The 13,863-nt window shown below is 43.6% G+C and overlaps 1 protein-coding gene across 1 annotated transcript in view; it reads left to right on the top strand.

The window, feature by feature from the left end:
• Positions 1 to 309: 309 nt before the first annotated feature.
• LOC124606302 (venom carboxylesterase-6-like) overlaps positions 310 to 13,863 on the top strand; it is a 328,193-nt gene continuing 314,639 nt past the window's right edge. Inside the window, exon 1 of the mRNA XM_047138284.1 lies at positions 310 to 528. Within this exon, the coding sequence (XP_046994240.1) occupies positions 310 to 528 (219 nt within the window). The remainder of the gene's footprint in view (positions 529 to 13,863) is intronic.

The raw sequence follows: 13,863 nt of genomic DNA, 5'->3' as shown, positions 1-13,863 counted from the left end.
CAAGCTAGACAAGTTTCATTGTTTTTAGTTTTTTCGTTTGACGCTTATTTGGTGAGATATTTGGCCCGGTCACGATCAGTGGACTACCCTGTATATCCTGTGCAATCCTCCCTGTCTACTTATCTTTTCGTAATGGCAGCGAAGAAGTTCAACAAAATTACGCCAGTCCGAATATAATTATGCACCCTTATCACAGGCTATGTAATCTGAAGATACGAGGAATCGGACTGGGCGATAAGAGTGCGTAACTCAGCAGTGCGAACACGGCCTGATAAGAGCGGGCGCGACCGGTCGCGGAACAGAGTGATAATGGCTGCGGTGTGGCGCGCTTCTTTGACCGCTGTGACAGCGCTGCTGCTGCTGCTGCTGCTGCTGCTGGAGTCGTGTGTGGGCGGCGGAGCGCCCGTGGTGCGGACTCGCCAGGGCGCCGTCAGGGGGACCGACAAGCTGTCCAGCAGTGGGCGCCACACGCTGGCCTTCTACAACATCCCCTTCGCAAAGCCGCCCGTTGGGCCATTGCGGTTTAAGGTGAGTCTCCTACCGGTACGACACAGTGCTGAACCTGCCAAGGAAGATGATACAATTTTTCACTTTTTACAGTTTTTCTGCTTCTAAGTTTACGTTATCTAGAACAGTCTCCTACTTAAAAAAAGAACACTTATTGCACGGCAAAGTGAACTGAAGAGCTGCTGAGGGTGGAACCAATGCCGTGTTTACGCTCTAGTGATATTCGATCAAGTGGGGTGCTGTCGCATGGGTACTGCTGGGCTATGCATGTTTGTTTTGTTGGAATAAAATCCAAATGAATGTAAATAAAGTATTTTGTTGTGGTTCGTTCAGTAGATGTAATTGTAGTAAGTGTACAGGGCATTTATCGCCACAAACATACACTGAAGGGGCCAGAGAAACTGGTACACATGTGTAATATCGTGTAGGCCCCCGCGAGCATGCAGAAGTGCCGCAACACGACGTAGCATGGACTCGACTAAAGTCTGAAGCAGTGCTGGAAGGGATTGACACCACTAACCCTGCAGGGCTGTCCATAAATCCGTCAGAGCACGACGGGATGGAGATCTCTTCTGAACAGCACGTTGCAAGGCATCCCAGACATGCTCAATAATGTTCGTGTCTGGGGAGTGGTGGCCAGTGGAAATGTTCAGACTCAGAGGAGTGTTCCTGGAGCCTCTCTGTAGCAATTCTGGACGTGTGGGGTGTTGAATTGACCTGCTGAATTTGCCAAGTCCTTCGGAATGCGCAATGCGTGTGATCAGACGGGATGCTTACGTACGTGTCACCTGTCAGAGTCGTATCTAGACGTTCCAAGAGTCCTATGTCACTTCAACTTCACACGTTCCAGACCATTACAGAGTCTCCACCAGCTTGAACAGTCCCCTGCTGACAGACAGGGTCCATCGGTTCATGAGGTTGTTTCCATATCCGTGCACGTCCATCCGCTCGATACAATTCGAAACGAGACTCGTTCGACCAGGCAACATGTTTCCAGTCATCAAGAGTCCAATCTCGGTCCAGGCGAGGCGTAAAGCTTTGTGTCATGCAGTCATCAAGGGTACATGAGTGGGTCTTAGGCTTCGAAAGGTCATATCGACGATGTTTCGTTGAATGGTTTGCACGTTGACACTTTTTGATGGCCCAGCATTGAAATCTGCAGCAACTTGAGGAAGGGTTGAACTTCCGTCACGTTGAACGATTCTCCTCAGTCGTCGTTGCTCTGGCCACAGCAATTTCGGAGATTTTATGTTTTACCAGATTCACGGTACACTCATGATGAAATGGTCGTACGGGAAAATCCCCTCATCATGGCTACCTCGGAGATGTCTTTACCAATTACTTTGGCGCTTCAGCGTACTGTCACTTGTAATCGTGAATATAAAAGAAATAATACTTAACAACGGTGTCAGAACCGGTGTGACCCATACTGATTGTAATAACTTAAGGTTGATCCAGTTGGCTAATATCGCAATCTTTGGGTATACCGGAAAGTATAATCCTGAACAAGTAGAAAATTCACACCGTGATAAACGGAACCAAAGGTACCGTATACAGAAAATACTGCGATATTTTCTAATAATGGAACGATTTCGTGTGTGTTATATACACTGATGTGACAAAAGTCACTGGATACCTGTTAATATCGTGTTGGACCTCCTTTTGCAAAGAGTAATGCAGCAACTTGACGTGGCAAGCATTCAACAAGTCGTTGGAGGGCTCCGGCAGAAATACTGAGCCAAGCTGACTCTGTAGCTGTCCATAACTGCGAAAGAGTTGCCGGTGATGGTTTTTGTTCACAAGCTGACCTCTTGCTTATGTCCCATAAATGTTCGATGGGATTCATGTCGGGCGATCTGGGTGGCCAAATCATTCGTTCATATTGTCCAGAATATTCTTCAAACCAATCGAACAGTTGTAGCGCGGTGACACGAGGCATCTTCATCTATAAAAATTCGATCGCTGTTTGTAAACAAGAATCAATGGCTCAAATGGCTCTGAGCACTATGGGACTTAACATCTGAGGCCATCAGTCCCCTAGACTTAGAACTACTTAAACCTAACTAACCTAAGGACATCACACACATCCACGCCCAAGGCAGGATTCTAAGCTGCGACCGTAGCCGTCGCGCGTTTCCGGACTCGACCATAGCGACCATAGCGGTCGGCTTCATCAGTGGATGTAACTGATCTCCTAGTAGCCGAACATAACAATTTCCAGTCAATGAACGGTTCATCTATACACAGTCCTCACCATTATAGAGCCACCAACAGTTTGCCCATAGCCGTGCTGACAACTTGGGTCCACGACTTCACGAGGTCTGCGCCACACTCGAACCCTACCATCAGCTCTTACCGACTGAAATCGGGACTCATCTAGCCAGGCCAAGTTTCCCAGCCTTCTAGGGTCCAACCGATATGATCTCGAGCCCAGGAGAGGTGCTGCAAGCGATGTCGTGCTATCAGCAAAGGCACTCGTGTCGGTCGTCTGCTCTCATGGCCCATTAACGCCAAATTTTGCCGCGCTGTACAAACTGAAACCATCGTCGTAATCCCACAGTGACTTCTATTAATACTTCACATATTGTTGCTCGTCTATTACCACTGACTACTCAAACGCCTCTGCTCTAGGTCCTCAAATGAAGGTATCCGGAAACTGCATTGTCTGTGAAATTTGATATCTCTGCATACTCTGAACACTGTAGATCTCAGGATACTGAATTCCCTAACGACTTTCGGAGTGGAGTGATGTTCCATGCTTCTAGCTCCAACAACCATTCCGCGTTCTAAATCTATTAATTCCCAACGTGTGCTCATAATCATGGAAAAACATTTCACATGAATCGCCTGAGTACAAACGACAGCTCCGCCAATGCACCACCTTTTTACACATTGTATATGCGATACTACCGCCATCTGTATATGTGCATATCTCTATCCCATGAAATTTGTTACCTCAGTGTATGCGCTATAGTCTGCTCTCTTTAATCCATAACTTTAATCTTTCAACATTAAGACACACAAAGGCAGAAGTTGGGTTACTAACTAAGCAAGGAATAGACAGAAGCGAATTTATTACAACACACTTGACTACTACAATTACAAACAGTATATTTGAAATAATAGGTAAGTGAAAAATATGGCTTCATTTCAATTTACTTTTAACCTGATATTCGGTCTAGGCGATTTTAAGGAACGACAAGAAAAAATTAAACGTAAAGCTATATTAAAGAATAATCATTAAGAGTGAAAGAAATGAAAAATCATAAGGTTATGTTTAGACTCACGGAAGGTGATTAAACCGCGGATCCAATTTCGCGGTTAATAAAATTCACAACAGCGACCCACAGTCTCGAGGTATTCCTCCGAATAAACACCAACTTAGGTAACTGCAGCATAGTCTGTATACATGTGTTAAGGTCGAGATATATTTGTCTTTGTTCGAGAACTTTGGTTTTCTTATGTGGCTAATGGGGTTTCCCACTAGCCCTTCAATGCTTTTAAGATATTTCGGTACTCCAGAATCGACTTACAGGAAAGCTACAAAGTCAACAACAACGACACATGTCAGGATGACAGATCAGAGAAACAGTTATTCTTTGAACAGCGAATATTACGTTCTTTTATATCGTAACAGACGGCCGATTGCTGCATTTATGGCTTGGTGTTTCGACTTTTAAATTAACGAAATTTTTCTGAAATATACGTCAAAGCCCTGCTTAATAGAAGTAAAGATTGACTAGCACACGTTGATAAGCTTATTCATGGTATAACGTGTAACAACCGGTTTTCGTCTGAATAAAACGCTAGTCACTTTAATTGTGATGCTTTCATTTTATATAAAAATGTAATGTAGTATGCGGAGTTTGAAATTATGTCATTTCGATCGCATATATTACGAACCGCTTATTATGACAACTTTAAAACTAAATCTCTTAGAATAATTACTCTGTACATTTATTCGCTAACAAAAACTGTGAAGATTTTCACTAATTTCGTATTCCCTTGTATCGATCATAATTTCGCTGAAATTGCTAGCTGCTAACATATTTATCCAAGTCATCACCGGGGTACTTGGGTGCATGTTCATTCTAGATACCTGAATCCACCTCTGCTCAGGACAGTTCCTGTCACCTATAAATTACACACCATCGACTAACTAGACTTTAACTATTCTCTTTAGCTTCCCGTCATTTTTTGCGTTTTAATTTAGTAATTTTTTTTTCATTGTCAGTAAATTTAATGACGTCACAGCAAGCAGTCTCAGCTTCTCACAAAGTAACAACACGCCCTACTTTAACCAAATACGTGGCTATACCCGGACCCGAGACCAAATTACTTCTCCCTGCGGCCTGGTCTAGCTACCGCTTCGACGAGTAATACGGCGCACTTGTCTATTGTATCTCGACTGCCTATGACAAGACAATTCCATTGCAGAATTTTGATAATTTTATTAATTTCTCGGTGTGGTCGGCTTACACGAAAGAAAAAGCCAAAACACTTCAGAGTGAGGCTCTATTGACGAGAATCTACGTAGATAAATAGAATATTTCTTTAATTTTTTATGATATTCTGAATAGTCGTATACAGACAGTGAAGTAATATTGTTGTCACAGGACAGCGTAATAGGTTGGTTGCAGTTCATGTTAGTTATTTTTTTCTGTAGTAGGTGCCGCAGTTGTGGTGACAACATGAAGTATCGTTCATATGTTCCTGTTGCGACGCTTACGTTGCTACTGCGCTCTGAGGATGCATACTCCGTTAATCATTCTCTTTAGTGGCACTATGGTACACTACCAAACCTCTTCACAAGCCGCGCTTTTTGTGATGTTTCGAACGTTTGTACTGTATATATTATGTAAATAGCCATGGACTAAGACCCTTTGAGATCTATGTCTACTTGTATATCAACAACCATATTCCAAAATCCAATCATGTTTGCATGGCGGGAAGAACGAGCCGGTAAGTCTCCATGTGAGTTCGAGAGTCTCTAATTTTATCTGCTCGGTCTTTTCGCTGGATATACTTAGGAGGAAGCCACTTATTGGTTGACTTTTATCGGAACATACGCTCTTGGAACTTTAATAGTAAACAACACCGTGATGCAGATAGCCTCCTTTGCAGCTTGTGCAGCTGGAGTTGATCATCTCTGTGACGATTTCGAGAATATTAAATGAACTAGTAACGAAACGCCCTCCTCTTATTTGGCTCTTCTCTATTTCCTCTGTCAGTCCTATCTGGTACGAGTCCCATACTAACCAGCAATATTTAAGTATTGGTCGAAAGTGGGTTTTCTAAGCTTCCTCCTTTCTCCAAATGGTTCAAATGTCTCTAAGCACTGAGGTCATCAGTCCCCTGGACTTAGAACTACTTAAACCTAACTAACCTAAGGACATCACACACATCCATGCCCAAGGCAGGATTCGAACCTGCGATCGTAGCAGCAGCGCGGTTCCGGACTAAAGCGCCTAGAACCGCTCGGCTACAGCGGCCGGCCCTCCTTTGTTGATGGACTAAAACTGCTAAGCATTCTTCCACTGAATCTGGCTGTCATTAGCCATGCCTGCGATTAATTTTACGTTGTGGTTCCACTTCAAATCGCTCTGTACGCATACTCCTAGATAATTTATGAAAATAACTGCTTCCAGTGATGTGCAGTAGTATAGTCATACAGTAACAAGTCTTTCAGTCTATGCATACACAAGACGCTGCATTTGCTTATATTGAGGATCAGTAGCCACTCCATGCATCAAGCGTCAATTCTCAGTAGGCCCTCTTGCTCTTCACTACAGTGCTCCAGTGTCGCGACTCCTTTGTCTACAACAGCATTATCCGCTAATAATGTCGTTGAACTTTCAACGTTATCTAATACATCATGTATATATAGCACGAAAAGTAATGGTCCTACAACACTCTCTTGGAGTATGCCCCAAGTTACTTTTACGTCTGAAGACATCTCGCTGTTGAGAATGAAATACTGTGTTCTCTTTACTAGAAACTCTTCAGTCCAATCACACGCTCATACTTCGTTCATTAGGCGGCAGTGCAGAACTGTATCGAATGGTTTCCGGAAATCAAGAATCTCAAGTGTCTACGTGAGAGCCCATATCTTCTGCTTTCTCGGTCTCGTGGAGTAACATAGCTCTCCAGAAAGTATAAAACATGTTCCAAAATTCTGCACCTGACCTAAACATGAGATATAGGTCTATAGTTTTCTGCCTGCGTTCGACGATCCTTACTTGAAAACGGGAACACCGTGAGTAGTAGGGCAACCTTTGTGTCACCCCACTCTCCATTGTTGCCAAATTTATTCAAGATGGCGTCGATGACGTCATCCAAGATGGCAGCAGGTAGATGTGGCAACATTGCATCACGTCAACCAAGATGGCGGCTTTTGGCGGGAAAATAGTCCAATTGTGGTACATCCACTAACCTAAGCCTCCAGAAGAAAAAATGGTGGGACATTTGAATTCCAACAGGATAATGCATGTGAAGACCGTACTTGTCTTTTTATTATTATTGATTATCATTTATTAACATTCATTATTATTTATTATTATTTATTATTATTCATTATCATTTATTATTATTTATTATCATTTATTATTATTGACCTGCCTCCACCAGAAAATTCCCTCCAAATTCAAATTCCAACACGATAATAGCTGCAAAACCTTACTATTGTTTATTATTATTCATAATTATTTACTAACATTTATCGCCATTTATCGCCATTTATCGCCATTTATCGCCATTTATCGATATTTATCGCCATTTATCGTCATTTATTATCACTCATTATCATTTATTATTATAGGCCTACCTCCACTAGAAAATTGCGCCAAATTTAAATTCCAACACGATATTGTATCGAAAACTGTACTTCTGTTTATTATTATCATTTATTATTTTATTCAAGGTGTCCGATTTTCTCAGTGAGAAAGCCATTTTTCTTACATCCATAACAAAGATCTATCACAAGTTCAAATCCCAACACCATAATTGAACTTTCTCCCTCACTTATCTTTTTTCACTGGTAGCCTATCTTTTTTTTTTTTTTTTGTCATTAGTCTACTGACTGGTTTGATGCAGCCCACCACGAATTTATTTCCTGTGCTAACCTCTTCATCTCAGAGTAGCACTTGCAACCTACGTCCTCAATTATTTGTTTGACGTATTCCAATATCTGCCTTCCTCTACAGTTTTTGCCCTCTACAGCTCCCTCTAGTACCATGGAAGTCATTCCCTCATGTCTTAGCAGATGTCCTATCATCCTGTCCCTTCTCCTTACCAGTGTTTTCCACATATTCCTTTCCTCTCCGATTCTGCATAGAACCTCCTCATTCCTTACCTTATCAGTCCACCTAATTTTCAACATTCGTCTATAGCACCACATCTCAAATGCTTCGATTCTCTTCTGTTCCGGTTTCCCCACAGTCCATGTTTCACTACCATACAATGCTGTACTCCAGACGTACATCCTCGGAAATTTCTTCCTCAAATTAAGGCCGGTATTTGATATTAGTAGACTTCTCTTGGCCAGAAATGCCTTTATTGCCATAGCGAGTCTGCTTTTGATGTCCTCCTTGCTCCGTCCCTCATTGGTTATTTTACTGCCCAGGTAGCAGAATTCCTTAACTTCATTGACTTCGTGACCATCAATCCTGATGTTACGTTTCTCGCTGTTCTCATTTCTACTACTTCTCATTACCTTCGTCTTTCTCCAATTAACTCTCAAACCATACTGTGTACTCATTAGGCTGTTCATTCCGTTCAGCAGATCATTTAATTCTTCTTCACTTTCACTCAGGATAGCAATGTCATCAGCGAATCGTATCACTGATATCCTTTCACCTTGTATTTTAATTCCACTCCTGAACCTTTCTTTTATTTCCATCATTGCTTCCTCGATGTACAGATTGAAGAGTAGCGGCGAAAGGCTACAGCCTTGTCTTACACCCTTCTTCATACGAGCACTTCGTTCTTGATCGTCCACTCTTATTATTTCCTCTTGGTTGTTGTACATATTGTATATGACCCGTCTCTCCCTATAGCTCACCCCTACTTTTTTCAGAATCTCGAACAGCTTGCACCATTTTATATTGTCGAACGCTTTTTCCAGGTGGACAAATCCTATGAAAGTGTCTTGATTTTTCTTTAAATGTGCTTCCATTATTAGCCGTAACGTCAGGATTGCCTCTCTCGTCCCTTTACTTTTCCTAAAGCCAAACTGATCGTCACCTAGCGCATTCTCAATTTTCTTTTCCATTCTTCTGTATATTATTCTTGTAAGCAGCTTCGATGCATGAGCTGTTAAGCTGATTGTGCGATAATTCTCGCACTTGTCAGCTCTTGCCGTCTTCGGAATTGTGTGGATGATGCTTTTCTGAAAGTCGGATGGTATATCGCCAGACTCATATATTCAACACACCAACGTGAATAGTCGTTTTGTTGCCACTTCCCCCAATGATTTTAGAAATTCTGATGGAATGTTATCTATCCCTTCTGCCTTATTTGACCGTAAGTCCTCCAAAGCTCTTTTAAGTTCCGATTCTAATACTGGATCCCCTATCTCTTCTAAATCGACTCCTGTTTCTTCTTCTATCACATCAGACAAATTTTCACCCTCATAGAGGCTTTCAATGTATTCTTTCCACCTATCTGCTCTCTCCTCTGCATTTAACAGTGGAATTCCCGTTCCACTCTTATTGTTACCACCGTTGCTTTTAATGTCACCAAAGGTTGTTTTGACTTTCCTGTATGCTGAGTCTGTCCTTCCGACAATCACATTTTTCCTGCAGCCAATTCGTCTTAGCTTCCCTGCACTTCCTATTTGTTTCATTCCTCAGCGACTTGTATTTCTGTATGCCTGATTTTCCCGGAACATGTTTGTACTTCCTCCTTTCATCAATCAACTGAAGTATTTCTTCTGTTACCCATGGTTTCTTCGCAGCTACCTTCTTTGTACCTATGTTTTCCTTCCCAACTCCTGTGATGGCCCTTTTTAGAGATGTCCATTCCTCTTCAACTGTACTGCCTACTGCGCTATTCCTTATTGCTGTATCTATAGCGTTAGAGAACTTCAAACGTATTTCGTCATTCCTTAGTACTTCCGTATCCCACTTCTTTGCGTATTGATTCTTCCTGACTAATGTCTTGAGGCTCTGAGCACTATGGGACTTAACATCTGTGGTCATCAGTCCCCTAGAACTTAGAACTACTTAAACCTAACTAACCTAAGGACATCACACACATCCATGCCCGAGGTAGGATTCGAGCCTGCGACGTAGTAGTCGCGCGGTTCCGGACTGCAGCGCCTAGAACCACGTGGCCACCGCGGTCGGCTTAGGTGTGGTGGGAGGTGTAAATTAGATCTTTTTTAAAAAAAATGTTGTAAAGTAAGAATAATATTGGGAAGCTTTTTAGATGGCTGGTTACGCGACGAGGTGAGAGCAGGGATGTGTAGTTGCGTTTAGTTAAAGGGCCGTGTAATGTCGTGTGAGGAGCAATGCACAGTGTGCTACAGTGTCATAGGAGGTAAAGACATGTGTTGCTATGATGTGTCTTGCGTATGGAGGCTGCGCTTTGGAATTATGCTACGTTGATATAAAGTTGACTTTCACCCGCGTTCGGTGGTCGCGGCTCGGGATCGCGGTCCTGGACGGATGTATGTGTGTGCTTTGACCGCTGACGTGTGCGTTGGCCGCGCCAACTCACGCTTGCGGAAGCCGAGCAGGGGCTGTGAGAGGTCTGAAATCAGACGGATGGGTGACTTCACCATCCTGTGGGCACGGTGCAGAGTGGGGGTACCTGCGCACGTCTGCTGAGTTATTTTGCGAGCGTATCTGTAGGCTCTGCTATGCGTTATTGCGATAGTTTACGAGTACTGAGCGTATCTACACATCTGTGTGATGTATTATTTAGTAGCAGTTTGCTATAGTGTGTACTGAAATTGTGATTGGGTGCATGTCTGTGGGCTGTGCAACATGGCCCAGGGCACATCTGGGATTGGTGTTTTGTGATAGCGTGAGAGCTACACGGTATGGTTAAATAAATTGTTCGAAAAAAATAGTGTTCTCAATGATTACACGCGCCTGCAGCGCAGATCAGAGTGATTGGTTTTCCGTCACCATGACGGTTGCATGCGAGTAGTAAATGTCTTCCCGGCCACGTTAATCGAATGTGTCAACGAACTATGAGCTGTTCTGACAATAGACGTGAAGGCAGGTCCAGACCTGAGACGCCGGCGGTATACATGAGAAGAACAATGCAGCTTTCACATGTGTCGGCTGTCACGAGCGCTCGCAAGCTGAACTTGGCTGGTGACTCTGGAATCCCCTTCCCCGCCGACCACACGCGCGCACGGCCTGCCTTGGAGCGTAATCTAAGGCGCATAGGCGATATCAATTTCTCCGGTGATAGGTGCGAATGCGACTGTGTTGAGGTCATGTTTGGGGGAGGCCGAGGAGAGACTTTTGGTCGGTTTGGCAGCTGGTGGTGTTTGGGCGCGTCTGTTGCACTATTTTGCGAGCATGTCAGTGCACTGTGCGGTGCTTTATTTGGAGAGTTTAAGAGTACAGAGCTCGTCTGCTGATATTGTGTACTGCATTATTTAAGAGCTGTTTGCTATTGTGTGGTGAAATTAGGAGTTGTTCGTGTTTGTGGCCCGTGTCAGATGACCACAGTGGGATCAGTACGGGTGTTTTGTGACAAATATACTCCACGACTAAATAAAAGGGCTCCAAATAAATAGAGTGCAGCCCTTCCTTACTAGTCCAAGCAGCACAACGCAGTATGAGCTGTTTTTGCGCAATAACGGCAATCTGGTCAGAATGTGAGAGAGTAGAAAAATAACTGGACAAGTTTATCTGTAGAGGAGTTACAGGTCTGGATTGGAATGAATATCTTGATGGATGTGGTTGTGTTCCAAGTGTAGTGCACTACTGGAGTTCAGAAACTGCCTTATGTCAGCCTTGTATATCGAAACCTATGAGAAGTAAAAGCTTCAAAAATATATGTCGCAAATAAATAAAGTACACTCGTTCCTCCTTCCATCAGCGTATGTACTGAAATTATTTCCGAAAATTAGCAGTTGTTTGAATATTTGGAGGTAAATGTTTTACATTATTTACGAGCGGTTCGAATGTCTGTTGGCTGTGCTATGAGCTATTTTTAACTGTTTGCAATTAGCAACATTATAAATGAGTTATGTAGGAGTGTTTTGCAGGTCTGTATGATGTGGGACATGTAGTTGTGATACATATACTCCATTCCTAAATAAAGTAAATTCGTTCCTCCATCCATGGACCTAGTACAGGGTGAGTCCGTTTACAAGAAACGTGTAGGAAGAGGTTGAGTGCTGCTGGCTTAGTTTCAAACAATTATCTTAGGTTGATGGCGGAAGTGCTAGTGAGCTTTGTTTACTGGCAGATTTCAAACATGGCGCTGGTTCCGAGGAGGAGGAGGAGGAGGAGGAGGAGGAGGAGGAGGAGGTGGCGGTCTGGTACTCGAAAAGTAGTTGAAATTAGGGAGTTGGACACGTTTGCATATGTATATGAAATTGTAAGTTCAGTTATTTAATATAGCGGGGTGGTGAGAGTGAATTAGCGAGCGTTCTCGCGACGAGCAAACGCACTGTTATACGATCATGGTGGATTCCACTGTCGGTCAAACTCTGGCGCTAAACGTATCCCTTGTCCAGCACGCGATCGACAGGTTCCATCCTGTCCAGCAGTAAATGCTCACGGGCGCGAAAAGATGTTTACGTAGTCGGACCATGAGGCACCGCTCGCCGCCTACGTGGTGTGCATACGTGGGGGTGCGCGGGCACTGCTGGTGGCTTGACGTCGGCCGGCCAGAGAGCTGTCGATGGAGCGGGGTCAGCTGGCCGCGCGTATGTCAGCTGAGCTCTGGAGTTTCGCTGTGTGAGCATGGAGAAGTCAGTTGGGACACACCTGCGTGACCGTAATGTCTGAAATAGTCATTTTCCAGGTATTTACAGAAGGCTATGTCCGTCGCGTGTATGGAGGGTGTGTGACGTAAGCGGGGCGGCGGAGCAGCGATTGCACAGTTATTACGCGTGCGCGAGAGCAAGTCAATTAGCAGGCGTTGCAGTGCGGTCCAAACGTGCTGTTATATAGTCATGGCGGATTGCACCGTCGAGCAAACTTTGCCACCAAAAGGGTAGCTCTGCGTTCTCGCTCGCACAGGGACACGTCGTGGACAGTGAGCGGTCGGCATCGACAGGTTTGAACGTGGCGCCAAAAGTGTGGCAGCGAACGGTCGACCGTTGTGTGATTCAGCTCCGAGGCAGACAATTTTGGCGGGAAACGTGCGGAGGCGACGAATTCACGTGGTGAGCGGACAAGAGCCCGCTGTGACGTCAAACTCGACAAGTTCCAGCGTGTCCAGCGTAAACATGTTTACGACGTGGGAGCGATTGCTGGGCTCGCCCTCCGTGCTAGTCGCCGGCCGCCTCACGTGACAGGTGTAGGCAGTGTCTACGCACGCTGGCCAGGGAGTGGCGAGGATTTGAACTAATTCAGTTGGAGCGCGGACGTCATGGTGACTGCACTGCGATATCAACGATGTGTGTGCTGACTATGTTGGAGAACAAGTGATGAACGTACTGCTTGAAATAAATTATTCAGTCCCTCCCCCCCCCCCCCCCCTGCAAAATCAAAGGATGTGACTTACGTTACTATAAGAGCAGTTTATTATTTGACGCGATTATGATAGGCTACCAGTGAAAAAAGATAAGTGAGGGTGAAAGTTCGTACCTGTGATCAATTATGGTGTTGGGATTTGAACTTGTGATAGATCTTTGTTATGGATGTAAGGAAAATGGCTTTCTCACCAAGAAAATCGGACACCTTGAATAAAATAATAAATGATAATAATAAACAGAATTACAGTTTTTGAGACAATACCGTGTTGGAATTTGAATTTGGCGCAATTTTGTAGTGGAGGTAGGCCTATGATAATGAATGATAATGAATGATAATGAATGATAGTGAATAATTATGAATAATAATAATAAACAATAGTAAGGTTTTGCAGCCATTATCGTGTTGGAATTTGAATTTGGAGGGAATTTTCTAGTGCAGGTAGGTCAATAATAATAAATGACAATAAATGATAACGAATGTTAATAAATGATAATCAATAATAATAACAAGAAAAGTACGGTCTTTGTATGTATTATCCTGTTGGAATTCAAACTTCCCACCACTTTTTCCTCTGGAGGCTTAGGTTAGTGGACGTAGCGCAATTGGTCTATTTTTCCGTCAAAATTCAAAATTCCCACCATTTTATCTTGAGGTTAGGTTAGTGGACATAGCATAATTGGACTATTTT

This window comes from Schistocerca americana, chromosome 3 (assembly GCF_021461395.2).
Source record: "Schistocerca americana isolate TAMUIC-IGC-003095 chromosome 3, iqSchAmer2.1, whole genome shotgun sequence".
Taxonomy (NCBI): domain Eukaryota; kingdom Metazoa; phylum Arthropoda; class Insecta; order Orthoptera; family Acrididae; genus Schistocerca; species Schistocerca americana.
This window is presented reverse-complemented; position numbering and strand designations above follow the sequence as displayed.